This window comes from Scyliorhinus torazame, chromosome 19, assembly GCF_047496885.1.
Source record: "Scyliorhinus torazame isolate Kashiwa2021f chromosome 19, sScyTor2.1, whole genome shotgun sequence".
Lineage (NCBI taxonomy): Eukaryota > Metazoa > Chordata > Chondrichthyes > Carcharhiniformes > Scyliorhinidae > Scyliorhinus > Scyliorhinus torazame.
Window position 1 is genome coordinate 94659282 of NC_092725.1, and position 19675 is coordinate 94678956.

General features: G+C 44.2%; 1 protein-coding gene across 1 annotated transcript in view; it reads left to right on the plus strand.

Annotated features, from left to right (window-relative positions):
* Positions 1–341: 341 nt before the first annotated feature.
* slc17a8 (solute carrier family 17 member 8) overlaps positions 342–19675 on the plus strand; it is a 124540-nt gene continuing 105206 nt past the window's right edge. The window contains exons 1-3 of the mRNA XM_072484832.1: positions 342–894; positions 10354–10609; positions 12116–12234. Coding sequence (XP_072340933.1) covers positions 794–894; positions 10354–10609; positions 12116–12234 — 476 coding nt within the window. The 5' untranslated portion in view covers positions 342–793. The remainder of the gene's footprint in view (positions 895–10353; positions 10610–12115; positions 12235–19675) is intronic.

Here is a 19675-nt window from a genome sequence, read left to right on the forward strand (position 1 = left end):
TGCGTTGGTTCTGATAATAAATGTTGCATAACTAAAAGGGGTGGAATGAATAATTGCTGAGGGAAGCTATGGGATGAGGTGTTCTAAGTTCCAAAAGATTCATGCATCTTCTATCTAAAGGGGTGTAGGGTTTTTAACAATGAATTTCTCCCCTCACTATCAGTTAACAGTTACAATAAGGCCAGGGTTGCTAGCATTGGACTACAGTCTGCGTCATTCAGACTGAAGCTGTCAATTTTTAATAAACTAATTCTCCCTCCTCTCTCTCTCTCTCCATGCACTGCCTCTTGTGTTGTGACAGAGGTTTGTGAACCATTTGAAGGGGAGGTGACCAGGTCGCAAGAACTGCCCGCAGCTCAAGTGAATGCCCGGTTGTGGGTGATGGTTGAAATGTCACCGGCTCTTTGATATTTTGGTGGGAGGGAGTGGGCGGTGGAACCTATTCTTTGTTCGAGAACAGGAACACGCCTCCAAGGAGCAGCAGGGAGTGTGTCATGGATGGCAAAATCTGCACTTGGTGCCTTCTCTAGATCGCCAGAGAGTCCTGGGATTCTCCCTCACAACTTTCGCAGCAACTGGTTGGAAGCAGCGGGAGACAGAGAGCGAGACAGGTGGAGAGGGACAAGAAAACCCACCTCACCTCAGAAAAAACTACCTCTCGCAGCAGCGTCCTTTCAGAGTGGCCATGGAAGACAATGCGAGGACAGCGGTGTCCCTGGTGTAATAGGTGTTGATAGAGTCTAACTTGTAACTGGGAAGGAGATAGAGGCGAGTAACGGCCTCTCCAGCAAAGATGCCTTTCGAAGGATTTGCCACCATGAAGGACACATTCTTCAAACCGGCCAAAGAGAACGCCAAGTACGCGGTGGGAGACTCACTGGGTCATATCCGAAGGTACAGAGGGAGAGAAAGATATATATTTTAAAATTTTCACAAGTATTCTAATATTGGAAGTTTCTGGAGAGGAGGTAGCAGTCGCTCCACTCTGACAGCTATATAATAAAGACAGTGTGGAGTGTTTATTGTAGAGATGGCAGTGTAGGGGATGATGCAGGAGCAAGACTCGGCTAGGTTACAATCTGACATAAAATTAACATTTAAAAAACTAGAACATTGAGACAAAAAGGTAGGAACGTTACAGGTTAACCCTTACCTATCTCGCTTTTAAATATTTCTGTACGTCGCTCAATTTAACTTGGCTTAGATTTTTCTCAATTAAAGGAAGTCATTTTAAAAAAGTCAACAGTTTGGTTGGACCGTGATCTCTTCAATGAGATAATAAGGGCTGAATTATATCCCGCGCGAATGATATTTTATTATATGTCGGGGTATGTTCTACCCTCACAAACAGGCATTTGTCTGTGAAGGACTTTATGAAAGGATCATCCAGACTCGAAACGTTAGCCCCTCTTCTCTCTCCACAGATGCTGTCAGACCTGCTGAGATTGTCCAGCATTTTCCCTTTTTGTTTCAGAAGTAATGTTACTCGAGATAAGAATATTATTAAGATGCTGCACATAGTATTTTTCATCCCATTGTGACTGAATGTGCTTTCTACTATGCTCATTATTATGCAGCAGCGTTCATAATGTATTGTTTAACTGAAAGGTTTGAATAGCAGTCATTCCCCTGATTTTAATGTGATTAGCTTGAAAGACCCATCGCAATCCCATTCAGAAGCCATGCGATCAACTCCATTTAAAACTCCCTTGCGCTGTCAGTGACTGCAAATCAATTAGTGTCGCCTTGTTAATTGATATAAATGGAAACACAAATGCAATTCCAGTGCCGTTTATAATGAGATAGCATCGCAAGCCTATAAATAGAAAAAGGAAACCCTCATTTGCAATGATTTACCGGGGATTTGCTCTTGACCATGACACTAAACTTAGTATTTTTTGCCATTGTTGTCCACTATCAGTCTCTCTCTCTCGAGTTTATAATTAGTAAATTAAATGTTGCTTCTACACATTGATTTATCTTCATACAGCACAGTCTGATGCATCGAGAACTGTGCAGTATTAAGATAAATGTGCAATTGTAAGGCGATCTTACAGGTGTTTTTTTAATGAATTAATGGCAAATGGATTCGTAAAATTGAAGTGTTTGCTTACTTTTAAATGGGTTGTGTTATTTAAATATTTTCGACTGTTGTTCCAACTACTCCGTTGGTATTAACCTCCAGCCCATGAGTACTTCCAATCATGCCTCAGCTCACGCCAAATCCTACTCACCCATCACTTCCTGTGCTCACAGACCAACCTGGATTTTTAAAAATAAATTCTCATCTTTGTTTACAAATCGTTCCAAGGCTTCTTCTCCCGTTTCCTATCTCTGTCATTTATGCCCAGCCCCCCCCCCCCCTCCAAATCTTGAGCATGGCTGATTTTAATTGTTCCACTATTGGTGGCAGTGTCTTCAGCTGCCTGCATCCCAAGCTCTGGAATTCCCTCCCAACCCTCGCTGGCTTTCTACTCCTCTCACTTCCTTGCAGAGGCTCCTTGTAACCCTAATCTTTGACTGAGATTTCCTCGTTGGGTGTGCCTGTCTGTGGCAGTGCTAATCTGCAAATGCCTGAAACTAAACAGATTCAGACTTGGTTAATACTGGGAATGCCACTTTCTCTGTGCAGTTTACGTTCTCTCATCAAATGGCCGAGCAGGCTCGAAGGGCCGAATGGCCTAATCGTGCTCCTAATTCGTATGTTTGTGTTTGATAACGCTCCTTTGAAACACTTTGGGGCAGCTTTGCTACATTCAAGGTGTTATTTAAATTCAAATTGCTGTTCTTAATAACAGATGTTTTATGGAAAAACTAATATGTCAAGTGACCAACTTGCTGGGATAAAACTGCGGCAATTCTATCAACGGTATCCAAACCTGTGAATGTGTTATATTCTTGAGACCTACTTCAAACTATATTATTGATAATTCATAGCTGGATTAGGTGTCAGCAGTGGATCAGTGTTTACCACTTTGGTTTCTGAGTCAACAGTCCCACTCCAGCCGGGTTTACCTCCCAGTGGCAGTATTGAGGGAGTGCTGTATTGTTAGAGGCCCTTTTTTAGGCTAAGACATTAAACCGAGACCCTAGCTGTCCTATCAGGTGGATGTAAAAGATCCCCTGACACAATTTTGGAAAAGAGCAGATAAGTTCTCCCAGAGTCCTGGACCCCTATTCAAAGGCAAGGAAGTTATGATGAACTAACACAAAATACTAGTTTGGTCCCAAATACTAAAACACTAGTTTGTGTCCCATTGTGGACACCACATATTAGGAAGGACTGAAAGCTTTGGAGAGAGTTAGGAGAAATTCACTGGAATTATTCCAGGGATGAAGGATTACAGCTATATGGATAGACTGGGCAAATTGGGATTGTTCTCCTTAGAGCAGAGAAGGTTAAGAGGAGTTATGATAGAAATGTTTCCGTCATGAAGGGTTTTGACAGAGTAAATAAGAATAAATTGCTATGGATGACTGAAGGGTCATAACCAGATGATAGAGATTTATAGTGACTAACAAAACAACTTGAGGTAACACAAGGAATACTACACCTCTGCATGCTTCACCCGATGCCGGTGTCTATGTATTTACATTGTGTACCTTGTGTTGCCTTATTATGTATTTTCTTTTTCTTTTTTATGTACTAAATGATCGCAGAAAAATACTTTTCACTGTACTTCGGTACACGTGATAATAAACAACTCCAATCCAACAAATCCAATCCAATGATAGGATGGTGGATACAGATTCAACAGCAAGTTTCAAAAGGGAATTGGATAAATACTTGAAGGATAAAAACAATACAGGACTATAGGTAAACGGTTGGGATAAGGTGTGAGTCAAATTTGGTTTACACTTCATTAGATCCTATGCAAACTCAATAGGCCAAACTTCTTGATCATTACCCCCTGTACCTCTATCAGCTGTTCCAAACTGTAAAGGATGCCTGAGTAGATGCCAAGGACCCCTCAATCACCTTTGGCAGTTCCTCAGCAACCGCCTGCCACTGCTTCTAAAATTGACCTTTTAAGAAATCCACCAACTTCTCGGTCGTCCACAAAAGGGGCAACAATGCCACAGAGGCCCACACCATTTTCTTAAGAGGCTCGAGGACCTTCTGAATCTGAGGAGGATCCCTTGCCTGACATCTCCCTTGTGTTATATCCACCAGACATCAGTTGAAAGAGTGGCGCTTATTCCAACATACTGCTCCAATTTCATCATCAAAACACCCGGTATTTGGGCAGGAAGGGCCAAAAAACCAAATCCCCAGGTGGGAGCCACCGCTTATGTGACTGTCCGCCTCATAGCCATCACCGGAGGTCCGGAAGGTACATTTATAATGTGCACAAGCAGGTTAAGTATCAACCTGTAAATCCTACCAACATGCAGCAATATCAGACAGTAAGAGTGAGAGAGATTCCCATTCATCCAGGTGATCCAAATAAACTGGAGCTTCACCCATCACGACTCAAACGCCAGGACTGCAACATGCTTGTAAAGGGATATGTTACCACAGCAACGTGGACTCCTGGGGGGAAGGGGGGGGAGGATGGTGCCAGTTAGCTGGACTGCTGGTGTGGATCAGATTGGTGCCAACAGCATAGTTGTGAATCCCTGTATTCAGGACCGGCCTCCTTTCCCTACTAATGGTGGAGGTTGTGGTGGTGTGGGTCAGCTCTGCCTTCAGGCAGAGAATTGAAGATAAAGGGATGGAACAGAAGATTCCAATGGAATCAAGAATTTGAAGAGCAAAGTTTAAAACTAAATGTAAACAATTTAGGACAGAGGGCAGAAGAAACATTTTCACTCCGGGTTCTGTGGCTGTAGAATTCATGGCCTCCATGATTGAGTTAGAGATTGAAGCAAGGTCCATGCCAACATTTAAGAATAAATGATTTAATACAAGAGGAGTAAAGTAGGAATGGATTAAATTGCATATGGGATTATGATGCTGCACATGTGAAGGATAAACACAACAAGTTGGGCTAACTTTTTCAAATGTTTCCTTGTTTTTATATCTCTGAATTGCTATCTTTACCACAGCAGAGCACATGATTTAGACTGACACTTGAGTATGGTCCTGAGGGAGTGCTGCAGTGTCGTAGATATCAGGCTTGATCTACCAGCTGTGTTGCGCCCAAATGGGAGTGCAACATGGTCGGTAGATGCCAGGAGAGGTCTCCCATGGACTTCCCAACAGCTAGGGTGCCTCACGATATTTACCCAGTTCTCCTGAGGCATCGCGATCAGGATCCCGCCAACAATTGGTGAAACCAAGCCTCGCATGCCTAAGTAGGATTAAAACCCACTTGGACATGCTGACCCAGGATATATCTGGCCCGGCATCTACCGGCCTACTCAGGTCCACACAAATGTGGACCAAGTGGGGGGTCTTCTGGGCCATCGGAGGCACCTGGGTGGTCAGAGACAGGGCAGGGTAGCCCCCTGGCAATCCCCCTTGATCTGGCACCTTGGCACTGCCAATCTGGCATTATGACACTGCCACCCTGGTGTTGCCAAGGTGTTCGGATGGCACTGCAACATCAGCAGGAGCATTGCCAGGCTATCAGGGTGGCAGTGCCAGAGTGTCCGGGTGCTAGGCTGGCACAGCCAAAGGTCAGGGTGTGAGGGGGCCCATGGCCATGAAAGGAGAGTGGAGGGGGAATATGAAGGGTGAGGGGGTGTAGGGCAGGTATGAAGGGGCCTCGGGAAGATTGGAGGGGTGAAGGGTGGTGTTTCTGGAAAGGGGGCACAGGAAGGCTTGAAAACAGAGGGCCCTCAGCGACCCCTTAGAGGGATATTATCACTTGGGGGCAGTGGGGTAATGCTCATGTGTGTGGGGGGCAGCATTGCCGATGGGTGGGCAGTATGGGCGACCCACAGCCCAATTAGAGATCGGGACACCCTTTCAAAATGGTAGCCCAATCTCTGAGGATCCAGTCTGGACAGTGAATCAGCTCCCCAGTGCTGAAAATAATTCTATGGATTAGCCCGGAGAGTAACTCCCCCAAAAGATGACTACGTTTCGTTAGATAGCAGTGGGGAAATCGGCGACAGAGCCGGGGAGAAACTCCCAGCAAAACCCGCCACAAATGATACTTAGGGCGCAATCCAACGGCCACGCTGCATCCAAAAAGCGATCAGGATCCCGCCAACACAGCAGGGCCAATAAAAGACCCTGCTCCCGGGATCTACCCAGCCCGCAATACCTCCGGAGATCCTACGCAATCTCGCGAGACATTGCGATGTAAATCCCACCCATTGTGGGCGGGATCACTTTTTGGCAAATCAGCACATTAGAGCGAGACAGCAAGCTTCACTCTAATGTGCAGAGTCCTGAGGTACCAGAGGCTTTGGGATTCATCTCCTTCGTCTCAGAGACCTTGGGTGAGAGCCGTTCAGCATTGGTCCCCACAAACGGGGACCAGGTGGAACGACACTCGTGGGGGTCTCCAGGAGATTTGAGGCCCCTAACTGCATGCCCTTTGGGCAGGGTAGTGCCTGGTGCTGTTGGTGCCAGCTTGGCACCCTGGCAGTGCCACCTGGGTGTCAGCCTAGGGCTGCCAAGGTGTCCAGGTGGCACTGCCATCTAGCATGGGCATTGCCAGGTTGGCACTGCCAAGAGATCGAGATGCCATTTAAAAATCCTTGGCCGCACATTCCCCGCTGAGGCCCCTTATACAATACAAGCCGCGTTGAATAGCCATGTTGAATAGCGCCAGGAAACATGCAGCTAAATGGGTTCGCTATGGGACTTTGTTCCCAATTAGTTGAATAGCACCCTTTGAAATCTTTCCATTAGATTGCACCTATCAGCTTTCAGTTGAGGTGTTAAAGGGAGGTCTTGTCTGCCTGTTCTGGTGACTATACAATATCCCAGGGTACAATTTTGTAGATTTTCTTTTATTCATTGAGGGAATGTGGAGGACATTGACTGTCAGCATTTGTTGCCCATCCCTAATTGCCCTTGAATTGAATAGCCTGCTTGGCCACTCATAATTTTAGAGTCAACCACATTTCTATGAGCCTGGAGTCACATGTAGGCTAGACCAGGTAAAAACATCAGATATCCTGATGAAACCAGATGGGTTTTTACCACAATCGAAAATGGTTTCATGGTCATCATTAGACTTTCATCCCAGATTTTTATTGAAGTCAAATTTCACCATCGGTCATGTTGGGATTTGAACCCCGGTCCCTGAAGCATTACCTGGATTTCTGGATTACTAGTCTCTTGACAATACCACTGCACCACAGCACAGGAGTTCTCCCAAAGTGCTGACCAATATTTATCCCTCTATCGCAAATAAATTATCTGGCTATTCATCTCTTTGACATTTGTGAGGCCTCACGGAAATAATATCGACAACCATGTTTCCCTGCATTACAACAGTGACTACATTTGAAAGAAAAACTTAATTTTATAGTTGTAAAGCACTTTGAGACTTCCTGAGACTGTTAAAGTTCCTGCGTAAATTCATGTTTTTCAATATATTTTAGTAGGCTTTCACCACAGTGATATCACGACTTTACTTTGTGTTTATGCTGGGGGAATAATTTCATCTGTGCATCGTGCTTAATGGGGTTGTGGGTTCCTTTTGTGATACATAATAGTTCCCAGTGGAAATCTACCCCTATCCCTCATACATTCTCACCATGTATGTCCAGGTCAGATCACATGGCGATTACAGATGAGGGAGGGCAGCCAGTTTTTCTTTGGGCCATCCAGAAAGGCTTTACAGTTCAGTCATTGAAGCATTAAATAGGAACCTTATTGTACAGAAGGAGGCTATTCAGCCTTCCCTGCTTATGCTGGCTCCTTGAAAGAGCTATCCAATTTTGTCTCACACCCCAGTTTTGGTCCATAGCCCTGCAAATTAACAGTGTTCAGTACTTGGCCTTTCAAAAGCTCCTACATCACCTGAATTGTTTCTCAACAACTTGCACTCAACAAATCAGCCCAGATATTGATTCAGAAAACTGTCTTGGATGAATTCTAAGAAGTTGCTCCTGTTTTCTGCTGAAATGTGGCCTTATCCCAACCTACGATAGGGTAGATGATGTTCCCCATAATTTTCAGCTCTGTTATCATAGCAAACCTCCTGAGGACAGCTGGTGGGAAAACTGAGTGGAGGAACAGAGTGAATCATAGAATCATAGAAAGGTATTGCACGGGCTGCCGTCCCACTAACAATCAAAATATTAACAGCTAGTGTAAAATGCACAGGAGTTAAAAAGGATTTCCTGGACCATGTTGTACACCTGCTGGGAAACTATACTTCATGGGACATCCTGAACAGAGCTTCTTTCTGGAGCCTTGTTGGTTCTCTCCAGTGTCAGCTTCTGTGTAAGATTGCAACAACGCTAACAACAGCAGTGAGGGTTTTCCAAACATGCGTTGGTAGCGTTGGGATATCTCTCGCCAATGGCGCAAACTGAAAACTCACGGATATTGTTCCAGCAAACCTCTGAGATATAGGACACTATTGGGAGATGAAATTAGCATTCCTGGGGTTTAAATGTGCCCTAAGAGAAATTTTGGGAGCATTCCCTCGCGTGGTCGTGCAAAGATTTATTAGAGGAAAGATTCCAAACCTGCTTTGGAAGAAACAGACTGAGGAGCAGGAGGACATCAGTCTGCACCTCGCTTCTATGAGATTATGGCTGATCTATATCTCAACATTAGGCTGTCCAGTGTTTACTTACTCTGTGCTTGCTTGTACTTTTCTATCTTACCTCATGATGCTTCAGTAGATGTCATCAAAGAGCTTTCTGATCTGATGTTGCTTAGTGAAGAGCAATAAGTCATCTCTGGAAGGAACTAGAAGTCAGAATAGTTTCAGACAAAGAGTTAGAAATGGATATTGGTAGAACTTTAGATAGAGTGATGAAGGAACTAGAAGTAGGAATGGTTTCGGACAGAGAGCTCAAAATGGATACTGGTAGAATTTTAGATAGAGTGATGGTAGAGAGAAATAGATGGAAATTGGTAGTGATAGTGATAGAGATCCAGATAAAAGATAGATAGGGAAGCTGGAGGCAGAAATAGATTCTGAGAGAAACATAGGAACATGGGACTTTGAGCAAGAGTAGGCTATTTGGCCCCTTGAGCTTGCTCTGCCATTTCATAAGATCATGGCTGATCTGGTTGTGGGCTCAACTCCACTTTTCTGTCTAACCCCCTTAACCATTGAATCGTCAATCAAAAATCTGTCTAACGCTTCCTTGAATAAATTCAATGACGCAGCCTCCACTGCTCTCTGGGGAAGACAATCACACAGACTAACAACCCATAGGCCCCAATATTCTTCTCACCTCTGTCTTGAAAGGGAGACTTCTTATTCTTAAACTGTTCCCCCTGGTTCTGGCCTAGAGGAAACATCCACCTGATATTTACTCTATCCAGTCCCCTCAGGATCTTATATGTTTCAATAAGATCACCTTTCATTATTTTAAACACCAATTGGTCCAGGCTCAGCATGTTCAACCTTTCCTCATAAGATAAGCTTCTCCTCCCAGGAATGCGTCGAGCGGACCTACCTGAACTGCTTCAATGCAATTATATTATTTTTCAAAAAAGAGTCCAAAACTGGTCACAGTATTCCAGATGTGGTCTTACCAAGTCCCTGTACAGCTGCAGTAAAACTTTCCTACATATATTCCATTCCCTTTGCAATGAACACCAACATTCCATTTGCCTTCCTAATCATTTTGCTGTACCTGACTAACGTTTTGCGATTCATGTAACAGAACTCTCAGGTTCTGCTGTAACCACTGGGTTCTGCAAACTCTCTCCATGTAAATAGTATACTATTTTCTATTTTTTTATTCTTCCTATGGACAACGATGGAGATTATTTCCAACTATCACCATTCGCCTACCATCGCTTCAAACTTTCTTGCAAAATCTCACTCTGAGCTTTTCCAATGCAGCCCTTAACCTGACTATACTGAAAAGTTTGCGGTCGGATCTAGTGTAAATGATGTATTTATCAAGAATTAGCAGTGGCCAATAAATCTCCCTTACATTGTCTCGGAAACTCTGCAGCAGTTGTTATAAACCTACTTTAGGTTCCTGCATCATCACAGTTTCCAAAGTCACATCCTAAGGACTGTATCCCATATCCTATTGGATTGCTAAATGATTAATTGAATTAGAATGAATGGAATGACCAGCTGAAGCAATCTGTGGATACAAATGCAGATAATCCTTTGCAAATTGTATCTCATTGCTTCATACACAGAATGATCTTGATTTTATGCCTGGTTCTAATTGTGACAATGTCAAACTTTCCACGATTTGCTCTTTGATCCTTTATGTTTGCTGCCCCCCCCCAACCCTCCACAGAGCTGTGGATGGCACAAACACAGAGGAGGAGGAGGAAATTGAGTTGAATGAAGATGGTCAGCCGGTGAAGACAGCAGTATTGAAGCAGCCATTATGTGATTGTCACTGCTTTGGGATGCCCAAGCGTTACATGATTGCCATCATGAGTGGACTTGGATTCTGCATCTCCTTCGGCATCAGATGCAACTTGGGCGTGGCAATAGTTGAAATGGTCAACAACAACACCGTTTATGTGAATGGCAAGGCAGAGATTGAGGTAGGTGCCTTTCACACCAAGGGAATTTACAGATGGTCATCCAACAAAGAGAGGAGGGCAGAAAAAATAGGGACTGCATGATGCATTGTTTTCTGGATGTAACATTTAGCCATATTCTCATGTAAAAGAACATTGAAATTCAATTGGCGCCAATGTGACCCCAAAAGGAAGTCAGGTGGAAACTCTAGGTGTCATTAAACCAGCTGCTGTGCTGCCTGTTCCGTAGTCCACTGATTAACAACTCCTAAGTGAAGAACAAGAAGTTGTACGGGTCACAGAGGTCAAAGAGTCGTTCACTTTTAGACCCCAATCTGGGCCCACAATAGAACCGGCTTCTTCTCTCAGCATGACTGAGATTCCACTGGCTCCCATCATCATAGACACATTTAGGAGGAAGTTGGATAAACACATAAGGGAGAAACAAATGAGAGTGAGATTACATAATGTTGGGGAAATCTGCATGAAGGGTCAATATTGGCTTAGACCAGCTGGGGCAAGTAGCCTGGTTCCATGCTGTAAATGCTTTGTCATCTGTGTAATTCCCCTGTCAACTTTCCTGGGATCATATAAGAGCAACCCACAAATTTGCACCAAATGTGCTGCCACAAAATAAGATGGAGTGAGGGTGGTTGAATGGAAGTAGCACCCAACCTCTCAAAGTGGAAAGTTGGGTAGGAAAAGTGGTGGGACATAAAGTGGTGGGGTGAAGTTTTATCTCCTCCCCCATTTTCTCACACCTCTGGATTAACAGGCCAGTGACAATTACCACTGTGTCACCGTCTCCCCTTCCTAACTCTCTTCCTAACAGCATTGGGGATGTGCCTCCACCACAGACTCCAGCAGCTCACCGCCCTTTCTCAAGGACAAATCGGGATGGGTGCTAAATGTCAGCTTTGCCAGTGACGCCCACATCCCCAGAATGGACAAAAAAATGTATTAAGCATCTCTGACAGGCTGTTGCTGGAGGATATCTGAACTCATTTTGAATGTAACATGTGTAGGAAGTGATTCACACAATCTAATTTGTGCAATGTAATAGAGATTTCAAAAAGTTGACTCTGTCATCTGCCAAATATGAAAAAAAGGCAATAATCTCACTCAAGTTAGCAGCCCGTGAGATGAGTTAATGAAAAACCCAGTGTATCCCAATCATTTGTGTATCTAAGTGTGCTGGTGTGAGTTTGTAAAAAAACAAAACAGTGGAAGAGCAGGGATTGGGCAGTGACTCTCAATTTCACTGAATCTTTAATTCATTTACTTTAGCTTTAATGAGATTGGCTGAAATGCAATAGGAACTAAAGGCTGCCTGTTGGGAGTTGCTGTGTTTTAACTGGAGTTGTGGGTGAGCGAGCAGCTGCTTGATGGGTAGATGAAGCTCTTTGGTAATGCTGTACATTACATCAATAACAGTCTGCTTCAAACAAAGATCTCATTAAACAGAATAACATTGTGAGCAGATATGACAAGAGCCACAGTAGTTCTGTCCCTTTCTCTTTTTCTCTCCAGAAACCTCAATTCAACTGGAACCCTGAGACTGTAGGGTTGATTCATGGGTCCTTTTTCTGGGGCTATATTGTAACTCAAATCCCAGGGGGATTTATCTCCAACAAGTTTGCTGCAAACAGGTAAGAGCTCTAAGAACATTAGAACGTAAGAAATAGAAGATGGAGGAGGCCATTCAGCCCTTCAATCCTGCTCTGCCATTCTTTAAGATCTGATAGTGACCATCTACCTCGGCTCCACTTCCCGGCCCTGTTCCCGTATCCCTTGATTTTCTTGGAGCAGGATTTCTCAGCCCTTCTCGTTGGCAAGATCTTCTGGTCCCACCAAAGTCAACGGATATTTGAACACATATGCATCTGCCACAGGGGAACCCATCTTGTCTAGGCCAGAAAATCCTGCCCCTGGTGTCCAAAATCCATTGATCTCAGGCTTGAATGTACTCAATAATGGAGCATCCACATCCCCATGGGGTAAAGAATTTCAACGATTCACAGCCCTTTGAGTGGGGAAATTTCTTTTAATTTCAGTCCTAAACAGTTAGTTTGTGAAACTCAATGAGTGGGATTAATTGGATTACTCTTTCAAAAATCTGACAGCCCACATGGGGCTGAATGGCCGCCTTCTGTGCTGTAATGTTCTCTAATTGTATCTCAATGGGTGGTTGAAGCTGGGCTGAAAACAACTCGATGTTATCAATGTTTCAGTGTATTCTAGCACATGAATTTAAGCAGGAAGAAAGATTGACATTAATCTGATGCAGGAATTGACCTCAGGATGACCCAAGACCTTAACCACCAGGAACATACTTTGGAAGTTGTTGTAATGTAGGAAACCCAGCAGTCAAAATGCACACAGCAACCGCCCACAGTTAGCATTTTGATAATGACCAGATTATTTGTTTTAGTGATGTTGGACAAACATTGGCCAGGACACCAGGGAGAATTCCACTGCTCATCTTCAAAACGTGCCAAGGGATCTTTAACATCCACCTGAAAGGACAGATGGGGTCTGGTTCTAATGTCTCATCCTTAAGACAGTGGACGGGATTGTACGATTCCTCCCACCGGACGTTGGTGGGGTTTTCCGGTCCTGCCCAGGTCAATGGACTTTTGAATGGCTCGCTGCATGTTATGGTCCCGCTGCTGCCGCGATGGGGCCGTAGGAGTCCACCCATGGGTGGACTTTTCTGGCCATTCCCATCGGCGGGATCATGCAACCCCGCCAAAGGTGACCCTCTGCGGCGAGTTCCCCCGCAGTGAGATGGGTGAGCCACGCAAAATTCCCTGAACATCGGTCGGACCGGAAGATCCTGTCAGCAGCCAATGGCAAACCGCCTCCGCTACCTGAAAACACTCTGGGTGGAGCGGGGGGAGTGGGGGGGGGGGGGGGGGGGGGGGGGGGGAGGGGGATCAAGGAAGGTAGCTCTGACAGTACAGGAATCCCTCAGCATTGTACTAGAGTGCAAGACCCAATTGGTTGCATTTCTGACTGTGTTCTTTTGATATGGACTTGGCACATAACAGTGGATCAGGAAACTATGGACTGGGAGTGTGTGAATTTGCAATGTGTGCTCCACTACTGGCAAATGTCAGGGTGGCAACTTTTACCATCATTTTACCCAATGAAATTAAATCTCATCACTCGGAAACATCATGAAGTATTTCACATGCAATGAATTAAAAATACCAGAATGTTATGCAGGTTAACACCAACACAGCCCTCCAAATGACAACTGGATGAATGTGAGCCATTACATTGTTTTATGATGGTATTTTGAGGCAGAAATGTTGGTCAGGTCACTGGGAAAGTTCAATTCTGTTCAAAATAATAGTTAAGATTTTGGGACGGTTCTGCTTAATAGCCCATTATGAATTAGAATCAAGCAGAGTGGTACTGGACAGCAGGTTGGAACTTTTTGAACTATAATAGTACACTTCTGTTATAACCCACAAGTAGCCTACAGGGTGGGAACAATTAACTTCCCCCTGGCCTTTGCAGAATACGAGCTCCTCCGTTAAGGGGGCGGGGAACCTCTAAACAATGTATAGCCACGTCTATTTGCCTAGGAGGCAATCCTGCCTCCTGTAAATATGTTACCATCAATATACACCGGGGCCTGTACGAGTATCTGCGGCTGCCTTTTGGAGTGTCCTCCGCCTGTGCTATTTTTCAGCGCGTAATGGACATCCTGCGAGGGCTGTCACATGTAACTGTTTATTTAGATGTTGTGCTGGTCACGGGAGTCTCTGAGCAAGAACACTTGGACAACCTGAAGGCTGTACTAAAGCGGAAAGCGATTCTCTGAGGCTGGTGTCCGCCTGCGGCGAGCAAATTGCGTATTTCATGCAAAGGAGATAGCCTACCGTGACTATTGGGTGGACCACAACTTGCACCCCATCGCGGAGAAGGTGCATGCCATCCAGCAGGCCTCTGGCCCAACGGACACCTCAGAAATTCTCTCTTTCCTTGACCTTGTTAACTATTATGGGAAGTTGGGACTTCTGGTGGTGGCATGTAGGAGAAGGCCACTAATAAGCTACCTGCCACCAGAGTCCTTGTTTTTCGGTCCTTTTAACCCGGTTCCCAGGGGAAATATAGAAACACAGGAATTAGGAGCAGAAGTAGACAATTCAGCCCTCGAGCCTGCTTCGTTATTCAAGCAGATCATGGCTGATCTCTTCCCGGTCTCAAATTCACCTCCCTACCTGTTCCCCATATCCCTTTAACCCTTATTCATCAGAAATATATCTATCTGCTTTTTGAAACCAATTAATGATACGGCCTCCACCGCACTATGGGACAGTGAGTTCCACAAATTCACCACCCTCTGTGAGAAGTAGTTCCTCCTCACCTCAATTCTAAATCTACCACTTCTCAACGTATATCCTGATATTTGTGATCTATCGTTCTAGATTGCCCTACAAGGGAGAACATTTGGTCTACAATTACTTTATCAATCCCTTTTAGTATTTTATACATCTCAATCAGATCCCATCCTCCTAAACTCCAGCGAGTAAAAGCCCAAACTGTTTAATCTCTCCTCACATGTCAACCATTTCATCCCCGGAATCAATCTGGTGAACCTCCTCTGAACTGTTTCCAATGCTACCACATCGTTCCTGAATTAAGGAACTGGACACAGTACTCCAGATGTGGTCTCACTAACACCCTATACCTTTGCACCAACATTTGTCTACTTTTATACTCCAGTCCTTTTGCAACAAACGCTAACATTCCATTTAACTTTTTAATTACATGCTGTACCTGCATACAACGTTCTGTGACTCATGAACAAAGACACCCAGATCCCTCTGCCCAGATGCATTTTGAATCTATTTTCCATTTAGATAATAATTTGCCTTTCTACTTTTTGGACCAAAATAGATAACCTCACACTTATCCACATTAAACCCCATCTGCCAAATGTTGGCCCAATTTCCCAGCCTATCTATATCTGTCTGTAAAATCTGTATCTCCTCTTCACTGCCTGCTTTCCCATCTATTTTAGTATCTTACGTAAATTTTGCTTTGTTACACTCTGTCCCTGCTTGCAGATCATTTATATAGATTGTAAACAGTCGAGGTCCGAGGACTGACCCCTGCGGCACCCCGCTGGTTACAGTTCGCCATTTATCCCGACCCTCTGCTTTCTGTCAGTCAGCCAATCCTCAATCTAATCTAGTGCTTTACCCCCCAATCCACTGTGATCTCACCTTCTGGATTAGTCTTTTATGCGGCACCTTGTCAAACGCCTTCTGGAAGTCTAGATATACCACATCCATAGGTTCCCCATTAACCACCTTGCTTGTTACATCCCCGAAGAACCCAAGCAAGTTTGTCAAGTATGACTTTCCCCTCATAAAACCATGTTGACAATGGTGGATCGAGCTCTGTCTTTCCAAATGTTGAGTCATTTTCTCCTTAATGATTTATTCCAGCAACCTCCCCACCACAGAGGTCAAGCTAACAGGTCTATAGTTTCCTACATTTAGCCTCTCTCCCTTTTCGAATAGGGGCGTCACATTAGCATGTTTCCAATCCACCAGGGCTCTTCCAAAATCCAGGGAATTCTGAAGTATCATAACCAATATCCACTATCATAACCAGCATCTACTATCTCTGCTGCCACCTCCCTTAATAATCTAGGATGCAGGCCATCATGTCCCAGAGACTTATCTGCCTTTAATCCCATTTGTTTATTCAATACTGTCTCCCGAGTTATGTTTATTGCACCAAGTGCCTCTGCTTTAACTGCAGTTTTTAGAATTTTTAAATTATCCTTTACCGTGAAAACAGAGGCAAAATATTGGTTCAGTGCCTCCCCTCTCTGTGTTCCCCATTATTAACTCACCAGTATGGTCCTCTAAAGGGCCAACATTTACTTTAGCTATTCTTTTTCTCTTTACATACTTATAGAAGCTTTTGATATCAGTGTTTATATTTTCTGATAGTTTCCTCTTGTAGTTCATCTTTGCTCTTTTGATATTATTTTTAGTAGCCTTTTGCTGAGCCTTAAAGTTCTCCCAGTCCTCCAGCTTTCTACTAGCTTGTGCAGTATTATATGCCTTAGCTTTTGCCTTTATGTCTTCTTTGACTTCCTTGTTGAGCCATGGAGCGCTTTTCTCCTTTTACAATTCCTCTTCCTCTCAGGAGTGTACTTTAATTGAGAGGTATTTAATATCTCCCTGAACATCCACCATTGCTCTTCAACTGTCCTACCCTCAATTATTTGTGCCCAGTCTACTTGGGTCAACTCTTTCCTCAGGCTTGTATAATTATCTCTGCCCAACACTAAAACTCTAGTATGGCACCCTATCTTCTCTCGTTCAATCTGAATTTAAAATGTTAGTGTGCTGTGATCACTCCTTCCAAGAGGATCCTTAATGACAAGATTATTTAGCAATCCTTCTTCATTACATAATACTAAATCTAAAATAGCCTGCTCCCTGGTTGGCTCCATAACATTTGCTCCAAGAAACAATCCATCATACACTTTATGAAATCTCCCTCGAGGCTTCCCTTGCTAATTTGATTAATCCAGTCAATATGCATGTTAAAATCACATATGATTACCATTGTGCCCTTCTCACAAGACTTCTTTATTTCTTGGTTTATACTATGCCCCACTTTGGGAGTATTGCTCAGGGGCTTGTAAATTACTCCTACCATGCAGTTTTTCCCCTTGTTTTTTATTTCCAGCTAGATTAATTCAACATTTTGCCCTTAGTGCCAATATAATTTCTTAATATAGACTTGATGTCATCTTTAACCAATAAAGCAACTTCACCTCCTGTTCCATCCTGTCTATCCTTTCTGAATACTGAGTACCCTTGGACATTCAACTCCCAGTCCCGGTCTTCCTGCCATCATGTTTCAGTAATCCCCACCAAATCATATCCATTTATCTTTATTTGTGCCATGAACTCATTGACCTTATTCCGAATACTGTGTGCATTTAGGTACAAGGTTTAAAAAAAATTTTTTTTAGAGTACCCAATTATCTTTTTCCAATTAAGGGGCAATCCTAACCTGCACATGTTTTTTCTGGGTTGTGGGGGTGAAATCCATGCAGACACAGGGAGAATGTGCAAACTCCACACAGACAGTGACCCGGGGCCAGGATCGAACCCGGGTCCTCAACGCCATAGGCAGCAGGGCTAACCACTGCACCACCATGTCATCCCAGATACATGGTTTTTAAATATGTCCGACTGATTTGTCTTTCCCTTGCAGGATTTTCTTGTGCACTAAGCTTTCTGACCTCCTTTTTAAATCTCTGAGAACACTCAGCCTCGTCCCCAACATTCACTCACACAGTCATCTTACATTTTGATTTTTTATGTATCCTTTCCCCTCCATAGTCGTCAGATTGGCCATGCCTGTTCATCCTATTAACCTCTACATTCTCCTCACATGCTGACCTGCTGCTATGGTTCCCATTAACTATTACTACTTCTTGTAGTTTTACCCTTTCCCCCATTTTCTGATTTAAAGTCCTGGTGACCACCCTATTTATCCTTTCCGCTAGAACATTGGTCTCAGATCAGTTCAGGTGGAGACCGTTCCAATGGTACAGATCCCTCCTGCTTCAATACTGATGCCAATGCCCTTGAAATGGAACCCCTCTTTCCCACACCTCTCCTTTAGCCACGTGTTTACTTCCCTAATTTTCTCATCCATATGCCAATTTGCATGTTGCTCGGGTAATAATCCAGAGATTATAACCATTGAGGACCTGATTTTTAATTTTGTTCCTAGTTTCTGATAATCCCCAAACATGTCCTCTTTCCTTGTCTTTCCTATGTTGTTTTTCCCAATATAGATCACAACAACTGGATCCCCACTCTCCCACTCCAATATCCTTTCAGGCCGGTCAGAGATGTCCCTCACAGGCAATTTACCGTATGGGACTCTCGGTGCTGCTTGCAAAGGATGCTCTCAGTTCCGCTAATTAAAGAATCCCCTACAACTACCACTTGTCTTAATCGGCAAACACTGCCCATCTAACTGTATCATCTGAGAAGATGTCAAAAGCCGTGAAAAAGAATGTTGAAAAGAGGGATACGAGTGGTAGCCCTTCAGCGGAGGCGGAGATGGTGCAAAGCTCATTGGGAGCAAAGCTCATTGAGAGGCGACATCGTCGGGTGGGGCTGTACCTATCACTGCAGACCCGCTGATGGAGGAAATGGTAATCGATATTGAGAGACAATTCAGCAAGCACTTTGAGAGGCAAGGAAAGGACTTGATGGAGACCCTCAGGAAGTCTATTGAGGACGTGCTGGGCCCAATAAGATTGTAAAGGACTTTGGAGATGGTGTAGGAGCATGGAGAGATGGTGAAGGGGGTGGAGGAGATGTTGTTGCGACATAGTGACCAAATAGTCTTGCTGGAAGCTGAGATGCTGGAGGTGGAGGAGAGGAATAAAGGCCTGAGGGTGTACATCGGGGACTTGGAGAACAGGTCGAGGAGACAGAATCTCAGGGTCGTGGGGTTGCCTGAATGGGTGGAGGGCCCAAGGCCTGCTGAGTACTTTGCCCAAATGGTTTCAATGTTGTTAGGGGAGGAATGAACAGTTGTCCCCTCCTGAGCTGAATAGGGCCCACCGAGCAATCTGGCTGAGGCCACAGGTGAATGAGCCGCCAAGGACGGTGACAGTATGTTTCCACAGTTACCGGACGAAGGAGCAAGTTCTGAAATGGGCCAAAGAAAAAAACAGGATGCGAGGTGGAAAGGCAACAGCATTCAAATTTATTAGAATGTCGGGGCAGAGCTTGCAAGGAGTCGTGCGGCCTTTAATAAGGCTAAGTCAGCATTGTACAAGAGCAGTGTGTGGTGTACCCGGCGAGATTGAGAGTCACATATAACTTATTTCTTCAAGACAGAGGAGGAGTCGGAAGCTTTCGTCAAAGAACAAGGATTTGGACTGAACTGAGCGGGTTTGAGTAGGATTTTAATGGGTGGTGATGGGATGGGTTTGTTTGGAGATGTTTTAACATTTTTGTACAGATGTTTGATTAACTGGAGTTTATTGTTCTGTATTGGAGTGTATATTTTGTTGGGGGA